This window comes from Periophthalmus magnuspinnatus, chromosome 15 (genome assembly GCF_009829125.3).
Source record: "Periophthalmus magnuspinnatus isolate fPerMag1 chromosome 15, fPerMag1.2.pri, whole genome shotgun sequence".
NCBI lineage: Eukaryota > Metazoa > Chordata > Actinopteri > Gobiiformes > Gobiidae > Periophthalmus > Periophthalmus magnuspinnatus.
In genome coordinates, this window is record NC_047140.1 from 21882645 (window position 1) to 21903092 (window position 20448).

Consider the following 20448-nt stretch of genomic DNA (forward strand, 5'->3'; position numbering starts at 1 on the left):
GTAATCATGAGCGATAGTTGGTCTGTGATTCTCCAGTTTTGGTTCTAAGCAGTTTTGTTCAGTTTATTTGCAGTCTAAAATATTAAAATTTGAATATTGTCAATTTTCTATTTTCTTTTTATGACTGATGGATTAAAAATGCATTATTGAATTTAATTCAACCAACTATGGTGCATTTTATTTTTGCTTTTTTAACTTACTGTAATTCATTGTTATGGTTGGTTTTATTGCCATCTGAGTTCTAATAAAATTGACTCTTTAATCTTTCATTCAAGTCGCAATTTATGCATATCACTTACTGAACATTACCATAAACTACATCATAATGAAATGTTGTCCTTTCTTTAACAGTATTTGTATTGACAGTTGTATCTGGTGGTTCATCTGTAGCTGTCCCAGTGGGGCTGTCTGCTGCTGCAATGAGGAAGTTGACCATTGACCTAAATCCTACAGCTCTATAGAGTAAGCAGACTAGAGGAAGCCATGTGACACCAAGCCAGAGCAGAGGAGGTGGCCATTGGACGACGTGCTATAGGCAACTCCAGTCGGTTCCTTCATTACCCACAATCCCACTTGCTTCAGACCTCTACCTCGCATGCCACGCTTCTTCCTGCATATTGTTCTGCCAGCAAACACTTAACAATAAGGACAATTGTTTACTTCTGTGGAAATAACTTGTCAGAAGTTGTTCATAAATCTTTTAATAGTTATGAAGTGGCTTTGAGATTGTCAATAATGGTATTCTGCCCTCTCTCACAGTCCACGTCTGCTAATGGCTCTATAAGCATGAATTATGTATAGAAGTATTCTATTGAGTGTTTGTTTGAGTCTATTTTAAGAAATAAGTCATAGATGTGTTTAGCTGTAGCTGTTGGCTTAAAGGTGCACTATATGCATTTTGTCTCCATGGAGATGTTATTGCTTTGTCTGTACAAAATAACCCTAACATATCTCTTTCATGAAGAAAAACGGGCGACTGCTCGGATTTTTGGAGAGACGAGCCCACTCACAATATAGGTATTTTTGAGCAATGTCTGTAATTGAATAATATGCAAGATATATGTTTAATGCCATACTCATAACAACATATAATGCTAAAAGAAAATAAGCTGGTCAGTTCTGGAAAAGAAGTGACTTGGATGAGCAGCAAAACATTCACTCAAATAACTTTTTGTCCATTTGACAGAATTGAATTTTTTCTTTTGCTCTGGATCATATCTGGATGATTGAGGGATTTCACAAACGCATAATGCTGGTTTGCTGTTAGCATGCTAGTTGTTGTTAGTGGTGGCATGACGGCAAAACTCCAATCTAGCTTGAAACACACTTTTAAACGCATTATGACGAATTGGAGGAATGCACTATGAAAGTTTGGACTGCAGCAAATGGTTTAAATTAACAGCAACTTTACAGTGCTCAACAGAATATAAAGCCCCTATCCCATATCTGTACTGCTTGCACTTTCATATCGACCCATGCACTAACTGTGCTGTTGTAGCGGTTATGAAATTCTATTGGCACAGAGAGGTTTCAAAGGCTCATCCTTTAAACTCTGATCTCATTTAATGTGGCTCTGGGTGGAGGCGCTGAGTCAGAGCTAGAAACTACTGCTAAACAGACCGTGCTTTGCAGAGGGAAAGTTGATTCATACATCTTTTAGGGCTGAGCAATTAATCAAATTTTGATTAAACTCAGATTCATTTCTAATCGGCAACGATCGTCTTGGGTAATTTTAATGGAGAGGTCTACTAGCACTTGTCTGTCAGTAAGAGAATTTGGTTTAGAGCAGATTTCAGGCTTTGGCAGAGTAAAGTGGACTATTTTGGGGGCTAAATAGCATTGATTGTTTATGTTCATGAAATAATGTAGAGAGCCATGCGTTTTTGACAAGCAACATTAAAATCTAATTGGGATCGATCAATATGAAGACAAATACATCATTATGCATTTTTTCCTAATCTTCCAGCCCTAACTTTTCTTTTCGTTTACTATAGTTTCATTTATTAAAACTAGAATGTATTTTATCATTAGAGGCGATTCTGTTTGCAGCATCTGACTTTTGGCACAGAGGGTGATTCCCAGCTGATGCAGTGGAGTCTGTGGAGTGTGGCTTCCTTGACTGCCTTTCACCGTCCAAGGGCATGCATTTTTCAAACCAAGCCCTGATTAAATGTGATTTAATTAATAAATTACCGCTATTGCCAGAGCGTTCCTCATGGAAGGCCTGCTGTTGTTGGGGTTATTGCTTTACATTATTGCAAAAGTGGCTTCCCCGTCTTGCTTGAAACAGCATCACTTTAACCTTCAAGACAAGTTCAGTAAGTTAGTTCTGTTATAGCGATGCACTTTAGCACATTCCTTACTCATCTTTTGCCAACCACACATAAGCAAACTTCTAACACCCACCTACCCCCATTTTCCTTGATTCATTTTGAGACTAGTGACTGTGTGCATTTCCTCTTCAGTACACAGCATATTTAGGGTGAAGGGAAGCGGCCGGGTCCTATATACCCCCCTATTTTTCGTGGGACACTGTACAGAAGAAAAGAAATAAGTGGGTCATTGGCTGATGCAGGGATTTCCTCTGTAGGGTACAGCACTGTCCCGCTGACAGAGCAGGACTGTCCTGGGCCATAGCATACCGGGCGCTGGGTCCCACACTTTGAGTCACTTTGTCCTTAGGAGTGGATGTCCTCAGTCAAGTAGAGGGAGTCTGTCTGCTTGAATTGAGACTAGACTTTGTATCAGATTTAACAAATATGTAATCGATGTTGGAAATATCCCTATTTATTTTTGATTTCCTTGAAAGTTTTAAATTTAAAGCTTCAATTTTACCACAAATCGTATATCTTTTTGGACTAAACCTATCTGCTTGAGTTCACACTTCACGTCGCTACCTTAAGTTCTATGGCATTTGAAGATTAACTAATGACCCGACACTTGGAGCATTAACATTTAACAGATTCATTAGCTTCTATGCAACATGTTCTAATGTATTAATAGACACGTTTCTCTTTTTCTGGTTTAAGGCCCAATCATGGAAAATCTTAATATGATTTAATGCAAGACTTGGTCACTAATACTGACACACTAACACTGACTCAACCTTGATCCACATGCTAACGCAAACACGATTTAGTATACTAGGCCCTTTGTCTACGTGAGCATTTAAATATTGGCTTCATGTTGTTATTGCAATATCCAAAACAGTGGTTGGCTGAGACATTTCTTACAGAAGTCCCTCCCAACAACAGTAACCAACAACACTATAGTTTTAAGTTTGTGTGTGAATGTTGTAGAGATGGGCTCATAGATTTGTCAGTTTACAGTAAGTTCTAAGCTCATGTTCTCTTTTATCAGATAGGCTCCGGTTGCTTGTCAGGCTTGATCTAGTCTGAGCCTGGTTTATTTGAGCCTGACTTGCACATGTCTAAGGTCTTCTGTCAGAAAAATAAACAGCGGTGCGTGCCTGACGTGACGGAGATAACACTGTCTTCAACACAACGGCCGACATGCAGCAGGAGGTTTTCCCAGAGCAACCGGTAAAAATAAGACAAAGCTCAAGTGGTACTATTTCAGCGATGGAAAAAAAACAGGTTCTTTGCCAGTGCTTAGTTTATTTTAGTCCACAACAATGAAAAATTGATAACTTATTTTGCTCACTCGCGTCTGTGGCAAGACTTTTTCAGTTGTTTCTATTTTAGCCATGGAAGTATGGGTTTTTTTGCCAGAGTTTTGAAGTAACTATAAGTTTACTGTGACATGTAACTCCCTGCAACAGTTATATTTTGGTCACTTTTTCATGGCGTGACGAGGACATGAAGAGGACAGACCTTTTAATATTTACTATTTAAAAAAGTAAAAACATTTGTCACATTTCTGCCTGTGTCTGAACTCTTCTCCAAACCACATGCTTTTACTCAATCTAGTCAAATGAAATTGCACAGCCCAACTATTTTTCTCACTTGCTTCTGTGGCAGGACTTTAATTTTACAAACCGATTAGTGTTTTTCTGTGCCAGCAATTTTGAAAGAGAGCAAAGTGGGTAGAGAGTAATATTGTTAACAGCTGAAATTAATTTACCGGCATTTGGCTTGTTGAGTCCCGGTGTTACCAATTCTTCTTTTTGAATGAGTAATAGTTGTATTTTTAAAATGATTCCTGGTAGGGACTGCTAGCTCTGTCTTTAGTAATCATAACTGTTGTTGCATCAGATTTGTTCAGCTATGTACTGAACAATTTTGAGAACAGTTTCTGATTAGATGTGGAATTTATGTTTTAAGGGTTCTGTTCAAAGTTAACATTTTAAACACATCAAGGAACTTTAACATTTCAGAGAAGAGTGAAATATGAACCTCTACAATTATCACATGCATTTCAGAATATGTTTGTAGAGGCTTAAACTGCAGGTAGGCCTGTCACAATAATTATTATATCGACTTATCATATTGTTTGCTTTATTGTTTCATCTCCTGGTATATGATAGCTGGAAGAATATTTTTGGGGGGTTAATATTTATCATGTATTCATTTTCTTTTCACTACTGGGAGATTTTTGATTATTTTTTGGCTGTACGATGAGATTTGAGCTGTATAAGGATTAAATGATAACTTCTATGACTCATTACAGATGCAAACTACTGCATTATTTCATTCTGTTTATTTATTTCAGCTGATTTTTTTAACAGTATTGTAGATTTAAAATGTTTTTTTGTGGTATAAATCTGCTCTTAAGTTATTATGGGTGTCGGTGGCATAAGCGTGTGTTTTTTAATATAAAGATATTTTGTTGTTTGCCAAGGAAATTCTCTAGCTACTTGTCACTGTTCAAATTGCTATTTTGAGTTAACTGTGATAAATCTTGCAGCCCTAGTTTGTTATATTTGCCTTTACTGTATTAGTTATGACTTGATCCCTGTATTATACACAATACCCTGAAAAATGTCACTACAACCCCCTCTCTATAAACACTAATTCCAGAAAACTGTCAAATTCCTGGTAACTTCCCCATGGATCATAACATTGTTGTAAATAGTACTCATTCACTCTGTGTTGTGTTTATAGTCCTCCCCCTCCTTTTTTTTTTTTTTTTTTTTTTGGGGCCAAACTGAAAACTTCCTGGATGTGACCTCTCGTTGACTCGATAATAACTGGATCCTTCTTCAGTGTAAATGGCCTTAGAAGTTGCGTTGGAGGAATGCAGTAAACACACAGCACAACAGTGAGGTCAGGAATGAGGAAGAACCGTTAGCCTTGAAAAAGCCAACTCTGATAAGGATAAAGGTCAAAGGTCAAGGTAATGGGGTCAAGTGGAAAAATGAAATGTATACAAATGAAGTGGAGTGGATGGGAATTACATTATTTAGGTAATATTTAAGTTCATTATTTAGGTAATATTTCAGTGTGTGATAAGCGAGGTGGAGTTATTAAACAGCTATGCATTAAACACGGCACAATGTTACAATTTTAGTTATAGTGTTGAATCAAAATTGAATCATCTTTTATATGGAACAAAGTTAGTCCTCAGAATGTAACTGCTGCATGTCCAGAAAGTTGAGTTTTTTGTTATTATAATGATTTTAAAACATTCTCAATGCTAAATCCTTTTATTTAGCAGCTGCTTGTGTAAAACTATCTCAATTGTAACGGGACAATACATATTAATATATTTCACTGCTACATTCCTGGTCATATTTTATTTAGTGACAAATCATTGCATAAAGTAGTAGGGCTGCCATACTGCACAGAGTATTGTGATTGCAGTTACATGTACAATAGGTGTGTAAAGTTAAGGTTCGGGGATAAAAGACTGAAATATTAACTTACAAACTAACCCAATAATCCCATTCATTTCTGAAAATGTTTGTAGAGGTCGAAACTGCAGGTACAACAAGATTTTTCAATTAAGACAGGATATTTTGTTCTTTGCAGAGCACAGTCTATTATCTAATTGGAGCCTTTATGATTTTACAGCCCAAAATGCAGCACATATAAACTGTGATTGTGTTGGTCAATTTTTAATAATGCATTTTCAGCCTCATTTGTAGTTTTTATTAATACCCTTTACAGAGCCATTTAATCTAGTCTAAAACATAATGGTTGCAAAAAAAAATCAATACTCGCATGACAGAAACGGTCTAAAGTACTACTATTTTCCCTGTATGCTTATGTAAACTAGTCATGTTTTTGTTTTTGGGATGCCTTATATTTGACTATTGACATTTCATCCACTGCTGCTGTAAACTTTTACCATTGACACTCCCAACATGACATTCAAATGTTTCTACCTAAAATAACATTGTGACTAACCTGGTTTGTGTGGTGAAACATCCCAAATTCTAATGTTACCATCATTTTCATACCATTACACCAGTCTGTACACCACTGTGGCTTATTGATGTAGCCCTTTTAGGCATCCATCTTTCACATATTCAAATTTAAATCCTGCAGATTTGTTGCTGCTATGGTCTCATTATTTCCTCAAATTTGCAAAGGTTTTATCTGGATGACATGTTTACTACCCGGCCTTATCATAAATTAAATTCAATGTTGCACAGAATCCAGTTTTAAACTTGAGGTTTTTATGCAGTGGACTAGTCTGTTTATTGCTAACATGCCCTATTCAATTCACTTCAATGACTAGTCTCAAGCTTGAATTGTCAAAAAATACATGTTATTATACTTAACCATCCAAAAAGCCATATAGGGCTGCAAAACCACATGTCATGGAATTTCATTTGAATGGTTGTAATTGGCAAATTGGCTGCAGTTATTTATTTAGAAAGCATATTTTTGCTCTGCAGTGAACAAAATGACCTCTTGCAATCTATAAAACATGCTAACCCCATTGTTTAAACCTTTACAAACATGTTCCTAACTGCTTCATGTAGCAGTTCATATTTCTTACTGTGCAAATGTTAATACTCCTGAACCTGTTTTGATTTTGGTTTTGAAAGATGACTTGCCAATTCACAAATAATTCTCAGTACTCGTCAGAAAAAACACAATTTTACATTTCCTTTCAGCCCCCTCTCCGCCCCCCTTACACTACTGTAGTACAGTTGGACTTTCCTGTGTTTTAGCCTGTCATGGTCTCAGCAGCAGTTGGAGGGAGGGAGGAGGGGGGGGACAGAGGATTAGACCTTCCCTCACGCTCTGCACGTAGCACGACCATTAAAACATTGCTCCCTCTGGAGGAAGGCCAGGAGTCAAAGTTTACCGCAGTTCACTCTTCTCTCAAATCGTCCTCCGAGCTGCCCCACCCCTCGCTCTCTCCTCCCTCTCTCCACCAGCTTCCATTCTCTTGTGCTCTCTTGCTTCCTCTCTTTATACTCTCTCTTCTCCTGTCTATCGTTAGGCCTACCCCTCTACCTTACTTTATTTCTTTCTCTTCTTTTATGTACCTCTTTCCCTTTTCTCTCTTCCTCCCTTCTCTCTCGCTCTGTCTCTCTCCCCCCTCATCATCGCTTTTCTTACTTCTCACCTATCCTCCCCTTCTCTACTCTTTGTTACTCTACTCCCTCTCTCTTTTCTCTTATACCTCTCCTATTCCTTCTCCTCTCTTCCTCTCTCCCTTTTTCCTATGTCCCTCTAAATACACTAGCACAAGCTCTTTGTCAGGTTGTATGCCACTCACACTGACTCCTGGCTTTACTGTTTTCGTCTTTTTTTTCCCCCTCTTGTCCTTGGCCCCGCCCCTTTGTTGAACTATGCGTCATAGTTTAGCGCCCCCCCCCCCCCCCCCCCCCCCCCCTTGTCATATATTGGCTGTTTTCCGCCTTGAAGACCCTGATACTATACATTCCAGTGGTAACCTGCATCGGCAACACAATGTGGACTGACGCAAGCAGCCACGGTCACATAGAGGAAAATAACACTGGGACGTCATATTTAATGTACATGCAGTTGCATAAATAAAAAATCAGGCGCGCAAACTGAACGCCAACACAGAAATGACACAAAAATTATGCAATATGGAAATGTCAAGTATTGGATTTTAGTATGCAATATCAGGGGTGAAATGATTATACTGCAGATGGTATACAAATGTGCTTTTTTGAGATGTGATTATTAAAACTAATATATTGTAATATTTTGTAAACCGACAAGCTCTTTTGGTGCATAAAGTGAACGCACTCTATCCAAAACGCGCTTCCTCCTGGTAATTCTTGCAAAAGTTTGATGCTGAAAACTCGAGACATGGGAAGGAAAAGAGATTCTTAGTTTGCAAAGAGAACCACGCTGACGGGCAAAGGATGAACTGGAACATCTAAAGAAAAAGAGAGCGTCAATCCGAGCCTAACTCAGCAAAGTGATATGTAAAAGTGGTGAACGAGTTGGAGGAAATGTTCCAAGTATTGATTGATAAAGAGAAAAGTTTGATGAAAATAGACGAAGCTGAAAATGAAACACAGACAGAAGATTTGGAAAATGAAGTGTCACATTTCAAGAACACAAAGAGACGATGAATACGTACTAAAACTAAAATAAGCACTCAAAGGACCACTGCAAGAAGGTGGTCAATCAGTGTATTGCGATGGAGAGTACCCAAATGTAAAGCTACCCAAACTTGTAATTTGAGAGTGCTCTTCTCAAAAATCCCAGTCTAAGGAAAACCTACAAATTGAGTTATTTAAGATCCTGTCTGCCGGGTGCTGCAGCAAATGTAGTCACTGGCTTGTCATTGTCAGAGACTAATTATGACAATAATTCATAATCCAACAGCTTCAAAACCGATTTGGACAAAAAAGATTGAATTATTAATGCCCATATGACCAAGCTGCTGAACTTAAATCCTGAGAAAAATGTTAATGATATCAAGGCTCTCAGATCTTTGTACGATGACTGTAAAGTTCAGATTCGTAGCCTTTCATCCATGGGCGTTGTCTCTGATGCTTACGGTAGCTTACTGGGTCCCATTTCAATGAAATTCATTCCAAAAGAAATGAGTTTAGAATCCAGTAAAGAATGTAAAGCTGATGACCATGTTTGGAAAGTTGATGAACTCATTGAATTAAAAAAAAAGTAGAAAGCCAAGAGTGCACAACAAACATGAGCATGTTGTAGTTGAGAATGCATAAATAATGAACGTATAAGAGACTTGCAAAGTCACTGAGAAATGCACAGAAAACCCAATCAAATCATGAGTGCACTTTATACTTCTCAACAATATGAATGAAATTCGTTTGAAAGAAACTCATGTTTTTTCTGTGATAACCATGATCATGTGTCCAAAGATTACAATGAAATCACTGTATCTGAAAACGTGAAAAATTAAAAGGAAATGGGAGATGTTTTATCTGTTTTGGAACAAGGCATGTGGCCAAAGATTGCCGTACAAAAGCAATTCATTTTGAAAAATGTAATTGTCACTTTAAAACACTGTGCACACAATGAAATGATGAAAAACAGAAATGCAAATGCAAAAACAAACACCATAATTTCAATTGCTGTTCCAAACCACCACTGTTTGGATTGAAACACCTGCCAAAAGACAATTAACTTGCTGTCTTTTCAATGGATGAAGCCAATGCAGCTTTTTGCGTAAAGACATTTCTCATGTGCTAAACCCGCCCAAAGTTGGGGAAGAAACACTGAATCTGCACACGGTTGGTTTCGAAGGCCCAACACAAGTCAAATGCAATGTAGTAAAAATAAAATTGAGCAATATAAGAAATGACCAAAGCATTAAAATGAGTGCTCTTAAACCCCCCGTGTTTGCATGAGGTGAGGTGCCTGCAGAGCTAGAGAAAAAAGCCATGCATTTAGCAAACACAGCAGTGAGTGGAATGGAGACAGAAGCACTTGGAATATTAATTGGAGGAGACAATTACTGGAAAAGTGGAAAGAGTGTGAAAATCAATGGTTGCACTTGAAAGCAAATTCAGATGGCTCATCCAAGGCACAGTCATGTTAAACACAGTGTCCACTCAACCTAATGAATTACCAAGTTTGCACGTAAGGTCGGGACGCGAAGAAGAAATGAATTGTAGACTATGCTTGTTTTGGGAGTGTTGTGTGCGAGTGCTTTGTAATAAAAACAAAAAGACTTAAATGACTTCTGCTTATCTGTCTGACTTTATGGTCAATCTTGCAAAAACTGGTGGTAGGTGAGCTCCTTTAGGTGGTACTGGGGACAGCTCTTCTGCCTAATTTAGAGTTAATTTTATCCACTTTTTGTTTAGAACTACAGCGGAAATGATGTAGTCCAGTTTTAGATCTGGTTTAGCTTGAGATTAGGCCAGGCCTTTCCAGTAATAAACATGATTTAGATCTGGTGGTACTCAGAAAGCGAAGTCTTTTTCTTTGGTTGTACTTGGTGTGAAAGTTTGAGAGCCACAGCTGTGTATTAAAGTATTTCAAGATTGATTATGTTGAGTATATTCAGTCCATACGTTGTAGTCTGGTGTAATCAAATGGACTGTTGAGTGTTTAAGCAAATTGAATAACAGGCATTGCACAAATGCTGCATTATATTCATTTTCTATAGCTCTGACTGAAAAAATAAAAATATATATATTAGATTTCATGTGTATTGCACTTTTATAAATATGAAACTCATACTGATCTTACTTGGGTTCAGGTTGCAGTCATTTCTGTAAAGGTTAGTTTATATAAATAGTTATGTTGATAGATCTGTGTTCACACTGTAGCCGTTTTGTTTGCTATATCACAGCTCAGATGTATGAGGGCTTGAACTTATTTGTTCAGACACTTGAGCTCCTTCTCTCTGCCTCAAGTTGAGCACAAGCAGTAGCAAGTACTGATAAAGTTGTGATAGTTTCTCAGTACAACTGTGACTCCTGGAGGCGCTGTACTTGTCCCCGCTTGTGCATCCCATCCTCCGGGGGGATAGGCGAGCTGTTTACTCAGTAGTTTACAGGAGTGCATAGGGGTTAAGTGCCAACACCCAAACGATCATGGGGGTCTTTAATGGGACAGGGGGGATGATGGGAAGTGGACGTGTAGCGTGATATCTCCGGTTTGTTTCCTCTGTAGTTTAAAGTTTATAATGGGACAGCTGTGGTGTAAACAGCTCTTTCACTCATGATTCAGGTGAGAGGAAGACAATGCAATGTGGTTGTGCCAAAATCCAATATCAGCAGCCAGAAATGTGCTCTGGGCAAGAAACAACTGTATAGTCCTTAAACATGGTGAATTATCTTCAATTAATTATTATAGCAACAAAAATATTACTTTATTTCAGAACAGATACTAGAACCTGCTTTTTCCTTTTGACTTTTTTGTAAGTATATCATTCACATCATATGATTACTGGTTTTTAGTGGGTTATAAGATAGCCACGACAGGCACTCTATGGCCGGACTGCATCATAAACAATGTCAGTAGTATGTAGTAGTTTACACATTACACTTAATAAAGAATATATTTTGGTTAAATTGTCTGTCAGTAAACATGTCTAGTGCAGGTAAACAAGTGTGGTCTAGTGTTGTTACAAAATTACATTTTTGGACAACTCAAAAAATTTACATGAACAATAAAAGAAATTGCCATTACCAAACTAGTATTGACAGCCCCATGTTTAACACACAAAAAAAACATATTTACAATTTAGACTTAAGCTGTAGTGTTAAGTCAAAATTACATGTTATATCAATGTTATATTACAATAAGCATTTTTCTTGCTTGTTTGCCAGCTTTGTATATCCATGTGTGAAGCAAGACACCAAGTTTGTTAAAATTCAATACATAAAAATGAATTAAAAGTACCTTTGCTATGTTAATTTTATCAGATCGTGAATATTGTCTATTCTGTGTGTGTACAGTGCTAAATTGTCTACCTGTGTAATTAATGGTCTTAAATGTTTCTTTTTCCAGGCGATGGTTGCGTGTTATCCCGGAAACGGCACAGGGTATGTTCGTCATGTGGACAATCCGAATGGCGACGGGCGCTGTGTAACTTGCATATACTACCTAAACAAAGACTGGGACGTCAAGGTATGTGTAGTAATAAGTCAATGTGTTTTAATGATTAAAAATGCTGTTTACTTTTACCGTAACAGTCAGTGTCCTCTTACTTTAACCATGGCCATACCCATATGGTCTTGGTATTGACGAGTACGAATACTGGTACCGGGTATTGGAGGATACCCGATACTGGTATCGGTATTGGTGCATCCCTACTATAAATATGTAAATGTAGATCTTTTGAAAATGAGGTACATCTGTCCTGAACCAGAGTTATGGTCTCTTAATATCCTCAACATCAAAGCTGCAGTGTCAGAATACCACTCTGCCTTTCCCTCATAATCTCATTTAAAAGTCAGGATCCTGCTAATCCTGCCACGCCCGTGTACTGTCATTCAACTATAACGGCCATACTTCTGCAAGAAAAGACATAAATTATCATCTAGGTTTCATAGATTAGGCAACAGACTCAATATTTGGCACATTTTTCTGATTGTTAGCAATACCATAGTTCCACCCACTGTGGCAGTTTGACAGTCAATCTTTAAATCTTTGAAAGGAACGATGAACAAAGAAGACGCTTTAACCAGACAATGCATTCAATTTTCCAATGACACTTTTTCCACCCTCTCCCTTTTTTCAAATGGTAATGTTTCTGATTGAACTTTAGTTGCTAGCTAGATGGACTGTTATTAGATCATCTTTTTGTGCCTTATTTAAATTAAACTTAACTAAACACTAAAAGTGCTATAGCCTCTGCCTCATGGTTCATCTTACAGATCTTATAATGCATTCTTGGTGTTTTCTACCAATAAAAATGTCTGTTATTTAATTAAAGCCAGATTCATTAGTTAAATGCCACACTGTGTAGCATTTCAGAAAATAACATCCCCCATGAAGACCAGCAGGCGACAGGAAAGTTAAATAGTGCATCTTAAATTCTTAATATGCATAGATTTGAAACATTAATCATTCAGTTGGAGTTTTATAAATCTATTTCATTCACTATATATTTACCCTATATAGTCCTATAGGCCGAATATCTTTTTCATAAGTGAACTCTGAATTACCTTTTTATATAACACTCCTTAGCAGCCATAATTTGCCCTGTATAGCGCTTATCAAACCACACCTCATTTATAGCCACAAGCTGTTGTACAAACGTCATGCTACTCTATGTGTCCTACTTTCACTCACACACTTTTTATCCAGCAGTTAGATAAGTTTTCCTCTGCATTATTTAGTCTGTAGTGCCCTCACGTCCCCTGTTATTTAACACGGCAGTCTGTCGAGCATCAAATCCTGCGCTTATGCCCTTAACCACTCTCCAGTCAGTCATGCGGCATCTATAGCGACCGTTTTCAGCTCTTTCAAACGAACCGTCCTCTAGATCACAGTTGCGTCGTCGCTGTGGCTTCTCGTTGGTTTGATTAGGGCGGTGATGATTCCAGAATGTGGTTATAGAATGCGGTTGCCTGGAAACGGGGGCTGCATTAGGGGAAAAAACGGTAACAGAATTTTCAGGATGATTGAGTTGTTGTTTACACCGAGTTTGCTGCAGTATGTTGAATTTGAGTTGGACAAAGTGGGTTTCATTTATGTTGGCCTCTCACAATAAATACTATTATTGTTCAGAATATTATAGATTGGGGCGGAGGGAGGGGGTGGTACTGTATTTATGATGGGTACTTCATTGTATGAGTGAAACATTTTGTTATTCTTCTGTACAATGATAAGGTTTGAGCTGTTGACGGCTGTTGACTAGATACAAACTAACTGAAGATTTTTATTTGGCTATTTATTCATAGCAGCTCAAGCTTTTAACAATACTGTACATCCATTTTTTGGGGAATAATCTTGCTTTAGCGTTATTATGTCCCCAGGATGAATTTGTTTCAGTATTATTAGATAGATATTTATTCAGTTATTACATTCAATCAAACATTATTCAACTTGTATAAGGTTGTACATAACATTTCTATCATGACCGAAAGGGTTTAGGCTGAAGTAAAGAAAAAAAATACTTATAATGCCTAACCGATTTTAATAATAACACACACAAATTCAAAGAAAAGCAGCATCAGTTCCACAACATATGACTAAAAATGTAAACAAAAGAAAAAAAATACAAACCACGACAGTTCGCATGAATCATTCCTGAGTCCTGTAATCTTCTATTGTTAGGATCTTTTTAATTTATCATCAAGGTTGTTCCACACACTAACCCCTCGAACAGAAATACAATGACTAATGCTAATTGCTTATATTTTCTTCAGCGATATACACTTTGTTATCGTGGCAGGGCTATTGAAAGAAGAAACGTCTAAAATGTGTTATATAAAGTTTGAAGTTTTGGTGAAATATAAAATTTTGGGGAGTCCTTGAGTTATGGATGAGCAGTCACGCCTTTCGAATTGGCCTTAGCGGTGACTGTGTGCAAACATCTGAATCTGATCACCTTAAAACACGTGACTTTTTCCGAGGCCAAGATTAGTTAGAATAGACGCGGAAATGGTGGTACTAAAAACAAGTGTATTATAGGAATGCTAATTTTATGGAGATTATTTATGTTTTGATTAGTTGTATTGTGGTCTTAATATCTTTCTTATTCTGTAAAGCACTTTGAATTACTTTGTGTACGAATTGTGCTTTAAAATAAACTTACTTTGCCTACAGGAATCAGAATTATGTATGTATTTTTACATCTCTTTTTTTTATTTTTAAGTGTCACTAATTGAACAGCTTACCATTTCCCACAACATATGGCATTAAACTGTTCCATCTTGCATCTATTCAATTAGAAGTGTTAATAGCTAATAAATATACAAATGCCTTCTTACCGAGACCTTTCCTCTAGAGATTTAATTTTCATGCCATACTGTAGAACATGCTAGGTAAGGCAATAACATCTCCGAGAGGCAAGCAGGTGGCACATCCCCCAGCAGAAAAATGCTCTGTTAGATGAATCAATTAGAATTTTCTCATTTGTCTTATGTTTTTGAGGACGGAGAGAAGGCACGTACAGGCTCTTGACGTTTTGAGATTTGATTCTTGAGTTATTTTCGTGTGTCATTTCATCTGCTCCTGTCTGCTCCTGTTTGGCACGGGTCCTGTCGACATGATGAATCTCTGAATGTAACTGTGTCCATACAACCCGATCCCAGTGCCATAAGTCTCTCCGATTTGCCATGACAGGTGCTTAACTAGTTATGTAATTGCCAAAACTAAGGCTAAACATTTAGTTGCATTACAGTTGGGGTCGATCTGAGAATGTTTGTTCTAACCGATTAAATTTCCAAAATGCTTTACTGTTTTGTTCGTTTGATGACTCCTGACATTTTATGAATTTTCTTGCTGTTGCTGCCAATATCTATATTCAAAATCTATGATAAGGACCACAAACTGAAGCAAACTAGTAGTTCAATTCACAAAATAAAAACAAGATTAACACAGTTATTTTCCTAGGAAATATATAGTTAATTGTACTTTTTATAATGATGGTGTAAAATATACAGTCACCTCTTTAGCTTCATTATACATTGCCATCCCTTTGCAGATACTACAAGAACAGCCACATGCAATCTGTAAATCAAACGTTGTTATGGGTTTAAAATGCTACTACTTTGTTGCATATAGTACAAAATTGTGGTTATGAAGCTAGATTTTTTTTAAGTGCCGTGAAAAATTAGGATCCATTGACTGAAAAGTGAGCTGAGAGCTGCCTCACAAATATACTTTTCCTTTTGCATTAGTTTTATTAAAAAGCTTTAAGTACACACGTCTGCAATTGAATATCTAACATCTGCTGATACATCTTCTTTCGTTAAGCCAACCTCGTGCCACCGGAAATGTGTGGGTGTCTCGTTTTGTATGTTTTCTAATAGTCCATAAAGGTCATACAGTGATAAAAGGTGACGAAGTTCCTCCTAAAGCAAACCATATCTCAAATGTAGTTGCACCAAAAGAACGTTTTTGAGAAAAGTTTTAAGAAAAGTTAATACAATTTTAAGTATTGGGGATAGGGTTAGTGCCCATCCATCCATCCATCCATTTTCTTCCGCTTATCCGGGGCCGGGTCGCGGGGGCAGCAGTCTAAGCAGGGACTCCCAGACTTCCCTCACCCCGGACACGTCCTCCAGCTCCTCCGGTGGGACCCCAAGGCGTTCCCAGGCCAGCTGAGAGACATAGTCCCTCCAGCGTGTCCTGGGTCTTCCCCGGGGCCTCCTCCCGGTGGGACATGCCCAGAACACCTCCCTAGGGAGGCGTCCAGGAGGCATCCTGAGCAGATGCCCGAGCCACCTCAGCTGGTTCCTCTCAACGTGTAGGAGCAGCGGCTCTACTCCGAGCTCCTCCCGTGTGACCGAGCTCCTCACCCTAGGGTTTTCGTCCTGGTCGTGGAACACTGGACCAGCTCTATACTCTTCATCGGGTCCTCGAGGGTTCATGGGAGTTTGCCCAACCAGTCCACATGTGTTTTGTGGATTTGGAGAAGGCATTCGACCGTGTCCCTCGTGGTGTCCTTTGGGGGGTGCTCTGGGAGTATGGGGTCCGGGGCTCTTTGCTAAGGGCTGTCCGGTCCCTGTATGACCGGAGCAGGAGCTGTGTTCGCATTGCCGGCAGTAAGTCAGACCTGTTCCCGGTGCATGTTGGACTCCGCCAGGGCTGCCCTTTGTCACCGGTTCTGTTCATTATATTTATGGACAGAATTTCTAGGCGCAGCCAGGGGCCGGAGGGGGTCTGGTTTGGGAACCACAGGATTTCATCTCTGCTGTTTGCAGATGATGTTGTCCTGATGGCTTCTTCGAGCCAGGACCTGCAGCAGGCACTGGGGCGGTTTGCAGCCGAGTGTGAAGCGGCTGGGATGAGAATCAGCTCCTCCAAATCCAAGGCCATGGTTCTCGACCGGAAAAAGGTGGTTTGCTCTCTCCGGGTGGGTGGTGAGTCTCTGCCCCAAGTGGAGGAGTTCAAGTATCTCGGGGTCTTGTTCACGAGTGAGGGAAGGATGGAGCGGGAGATTGACAGGCGGATCGGTGCAGCGTCTGCAGTGATGCGGTCGCTGTATCGGTCCGTTGTGGTAAAGAAGGAGCTGAGCCGGAAGGCGAAGCTCTCGATTTACCGGTCAATCTACGTTCCTACCCTCACCTATGGTCATGAGCTTTGGGTAATGACCGAAAGGACAAGATCGCGGATACAAGCGGCTGAAATGGGCTTCCTCCGCAGAGTGGCCGGGCGCACCCTTAGGGAGGGTTAGTGCCAATATTATTTAAAGGTAACTTGACTTTTATTACTACTGCTATTACTACTAGGGCAGAGCAATATGAATATCACAGTATGACCTGTAACAATGTGAAAGAAAAAACACCATTACCCTATTTTTTTGTGGTAACTCATTGCTGCTACTACTACTGCTACCATTACTGCTACTACTGTTGCTGCTACTACTGTTGCTGCTACGGCTACTACTGCCACTTCTGCTATTACTATTACCACTTCTGCAACTTAACGTAGATGAGCATAAACCTGCCTATTAATATGCATCCTCAGCTTTGACTACTACTAAAACTATTACTACTATAACTTCAACTTGTAATACAAATACTGCTACTGCTACTACTTCTACAAATACCACTCACAGTAATATATAATACTGCACAGTAAGCGAATCTCTGTGCTCCTCTTCTCATCACCTTGGGTCACAGTCACCCATTTTTTATTTATTTTTTTATATATATATAAATGTTTTGGCCCTGTCCTTACTATTACTGCTACTGCTGCTGCTGCTACTACCACTTCTGCTGCCACTATTGCCACTTCTACTACTAAACATAGATAAACATAAACCCTTCTGCCCACCTCCTTGGGTCACACTCACCCGGTTTGTTGGTCCATTTGACGTCATCTAAGTAAAACATTGATAGACTCATATTTGTGTTTCTAACCTCCTCAGTGTCTCTGGTCTCTGTTGCTGCTTTCACAAAATGTTTCATTCATTTTTTTTTTTTTTACTTATTCCTTATAAACACTCCTGTTACAATTATACAATTTAGAAGTGCAGTCTATTGCCACAGAAACTATTGTGCATGTTTTGAGTTGATGGGGGAAACTGGAGTTGTGTTATTTTAAGACGGGTGTGTAATTTCCTTGGTAACACCCAGAAGATGGTAATATGAACGTCCTTCTACTTTTGAGCATCAAGAAAGTGAAAGTATTTGTTACATTGGATAATATTAGTGTTAAAATTACTGTAGTTTTTCAAACATTTGTTTTCGTCACTGCCAGATTTGAATACTTATCATCTCATCCTTGGTGGCGACCTTAACTGTTGGTTGGACCCGATTCTGGACAGATCCTCAGGCAATCCCGGTGCAGTGAATAAATCGACTTGTCTTATTAATCATTTTCTTATGGATTTTGGTATTTGTGATGTTTGGCGATTTTTACACCCAAATGACAAAGAATTTTCTTTTTTCTCTCAAGTGCACCATTCATACTCTAGGATTGACTATTTCATTTTGGATAATCAACTTATACCCTTTGTGCATTCCTGTGAGTACCAACCAATTGTTATATCTGATCACGCACCTGTTACTCTTTCGGTAGCTATCTGGCCTTCTTCCTACATGCAGGCAATGTCGCTTTAATTCAACCTTACTGTCAGATGCCAAGTTTGTAGAGACTATTGAGAAGGAAATAGCCTTTTTCATGGACACCAATTCAAATCCGGATATTTCTTATCTCACTCTATGGGATACTTTGAAAGCTTATCAGCACAGTCAGATCATTGCTTATACAGCCAGGATGAAACGCAATTCAAATCAGGAACAAAGTGACCTTTTACGCCGAATAGGTGAAATAGACAAACAATACTCTCAAAATAAAAGTCCTGACCTATATAAACAACGAGTTGAATTAAAAGCTAGATTCGACCTGCTCACTACCTACTGGGTTGAACAACTGCTCCTGAAAAATAAAACCAGGTTTTATACGAACGGAGATAAGTCAGACAAATTGCTAGCTAATCAGCTTAGGGGTTTTAGATCCAAACAGGCCATTTCAAAAATCCAGATGGGCACTGATCAGGTCACCACAGATCCCATAGAAATCAACACGGTCTTCAGAGAGTTCTATACTCAACTGTATACTTCGGAATTCAGTTTGAATTCAAATACTCTTCATACTTTTCTTGATGGGCTCGACGTTCCCACACTCCCAACAGACTTTACAAGAAGACTGGGAGAGCCAATTTCTGAATTGGAAATAGTCAAAGCCATAAATACCATGCAGTGAAACAAATGCCCTGGCCCAGATGGGTTTCCATCAGAATTTTTCAAAAACTTTTCAAAATTAGATGTCTTTTTAATATCTTGTACTCTGCCCAGGAAGACCGGCTTGAGTGTATAATTTTTATAGACGTGGAGAAGGCCTTCGACCGCGTCGAGTGGGCGTACCTTTTTGCTGTGCTGGACAGATTCAGATTTGGTTCCACCTTTACCTCATGGATCCGTATGCTCTATTCCCACCCCACTGCCATGATTCGTACTAATTCCCAACTGTCCAGGCCATTCAGACTGTACTGTGGCACCTGTCAAGGGTGTCCTTTAAGCCCCATGCTCTTTGACTTGGCCATAGAACCACTTGCTATCGCACTTCGTACCTGCAATAACTTATATGGAATTTGGAGGGGGGTGTGGAGCACAGGGTTTCTCTCTACGCCGATGATCTCCTGCTATATGTGTCAAATCCAAGTGAATCCATTCCTACTGCTCTTGTGCTGCTCAATCATTTTGGCACTCTTTCAGGTTAAAAATTTAATATCAACAAGAGTGAGCTATTTCCAATCAATAAGGCACGGATTTTGGATCTTTCTAATTTAAACTTTAAGGTTGAACATGACAAGTTTTCGTATCTTGTGGTTATTGTCACCAAAAAGCACAGGGACCTGTTTAAAGAAAATGTTGCTGTTCTATTGAATCAGGCCAGGCAGCTCATGTCTCAATGGTCACCCTTGTCAATGTCCCTAGTGAGCCGTGTAAACTCTGTTAAAATGGTAATCTTACCGAAATTCTTATATCTTTTCCAAACATTGCCCATTTTTATTCCTCATGCTTTCTTCCAACAGCTGGAGTCACTCATAACTTCATATGTTTGGCAGGGCAAACGTCCACGGCTAAGCAAGATCCATCTCCAAAAATCTAAACTCCAGGTTGGCCTTGCTTTGCCTAATTTTCGTTTTTATTATTGGGCGACCCACCTGAGATGTTTGGTGCATTGGTCCTACTATTATGATCAGCCCGACTGCCCTGACTGGGTTGCATTGGAACTCTTTTCACAGAAACTGTCCCCCTTGGCCTCAGTGGGCTCTGCCCTACCTTTACTCTCCATTACATTATTTGATAATCCAGTTGTCAAACATTCTTTGAAGGTTTGGGGACAATTTAGGAAGCACTTTGGCCTGTCCAATTTCTCACTCTGGAGCCCTATTCTTATCAATCATTTGTTTAAGCCATCAATCATGGATGCG

The 20448-nt window shown here is 39.0% G+C and overlaps 1 protein-coding gene across 1 annotated transcript in view; it reads left to right on the forward strand.

Moving 5' to 3' along the window:
• egln1a (egl-9 family hypoxia-inducible factor 1a) overlaps nt 1–20448 on the forward strand; it is a 32028-nt gene that overhangs the window by 6113 nt on the left and 5467 nt on the right. Inside the window, exon 2 of the mRNA XM_033979636.2 lies at nt 11838–11957. Coding sequence (XP_033835527.1) covers nt 11838–11957 — 120 coding nt within the window. The remainder of the gene's footprint in view (nt 1–11837; nt 11958–20448) is intronic.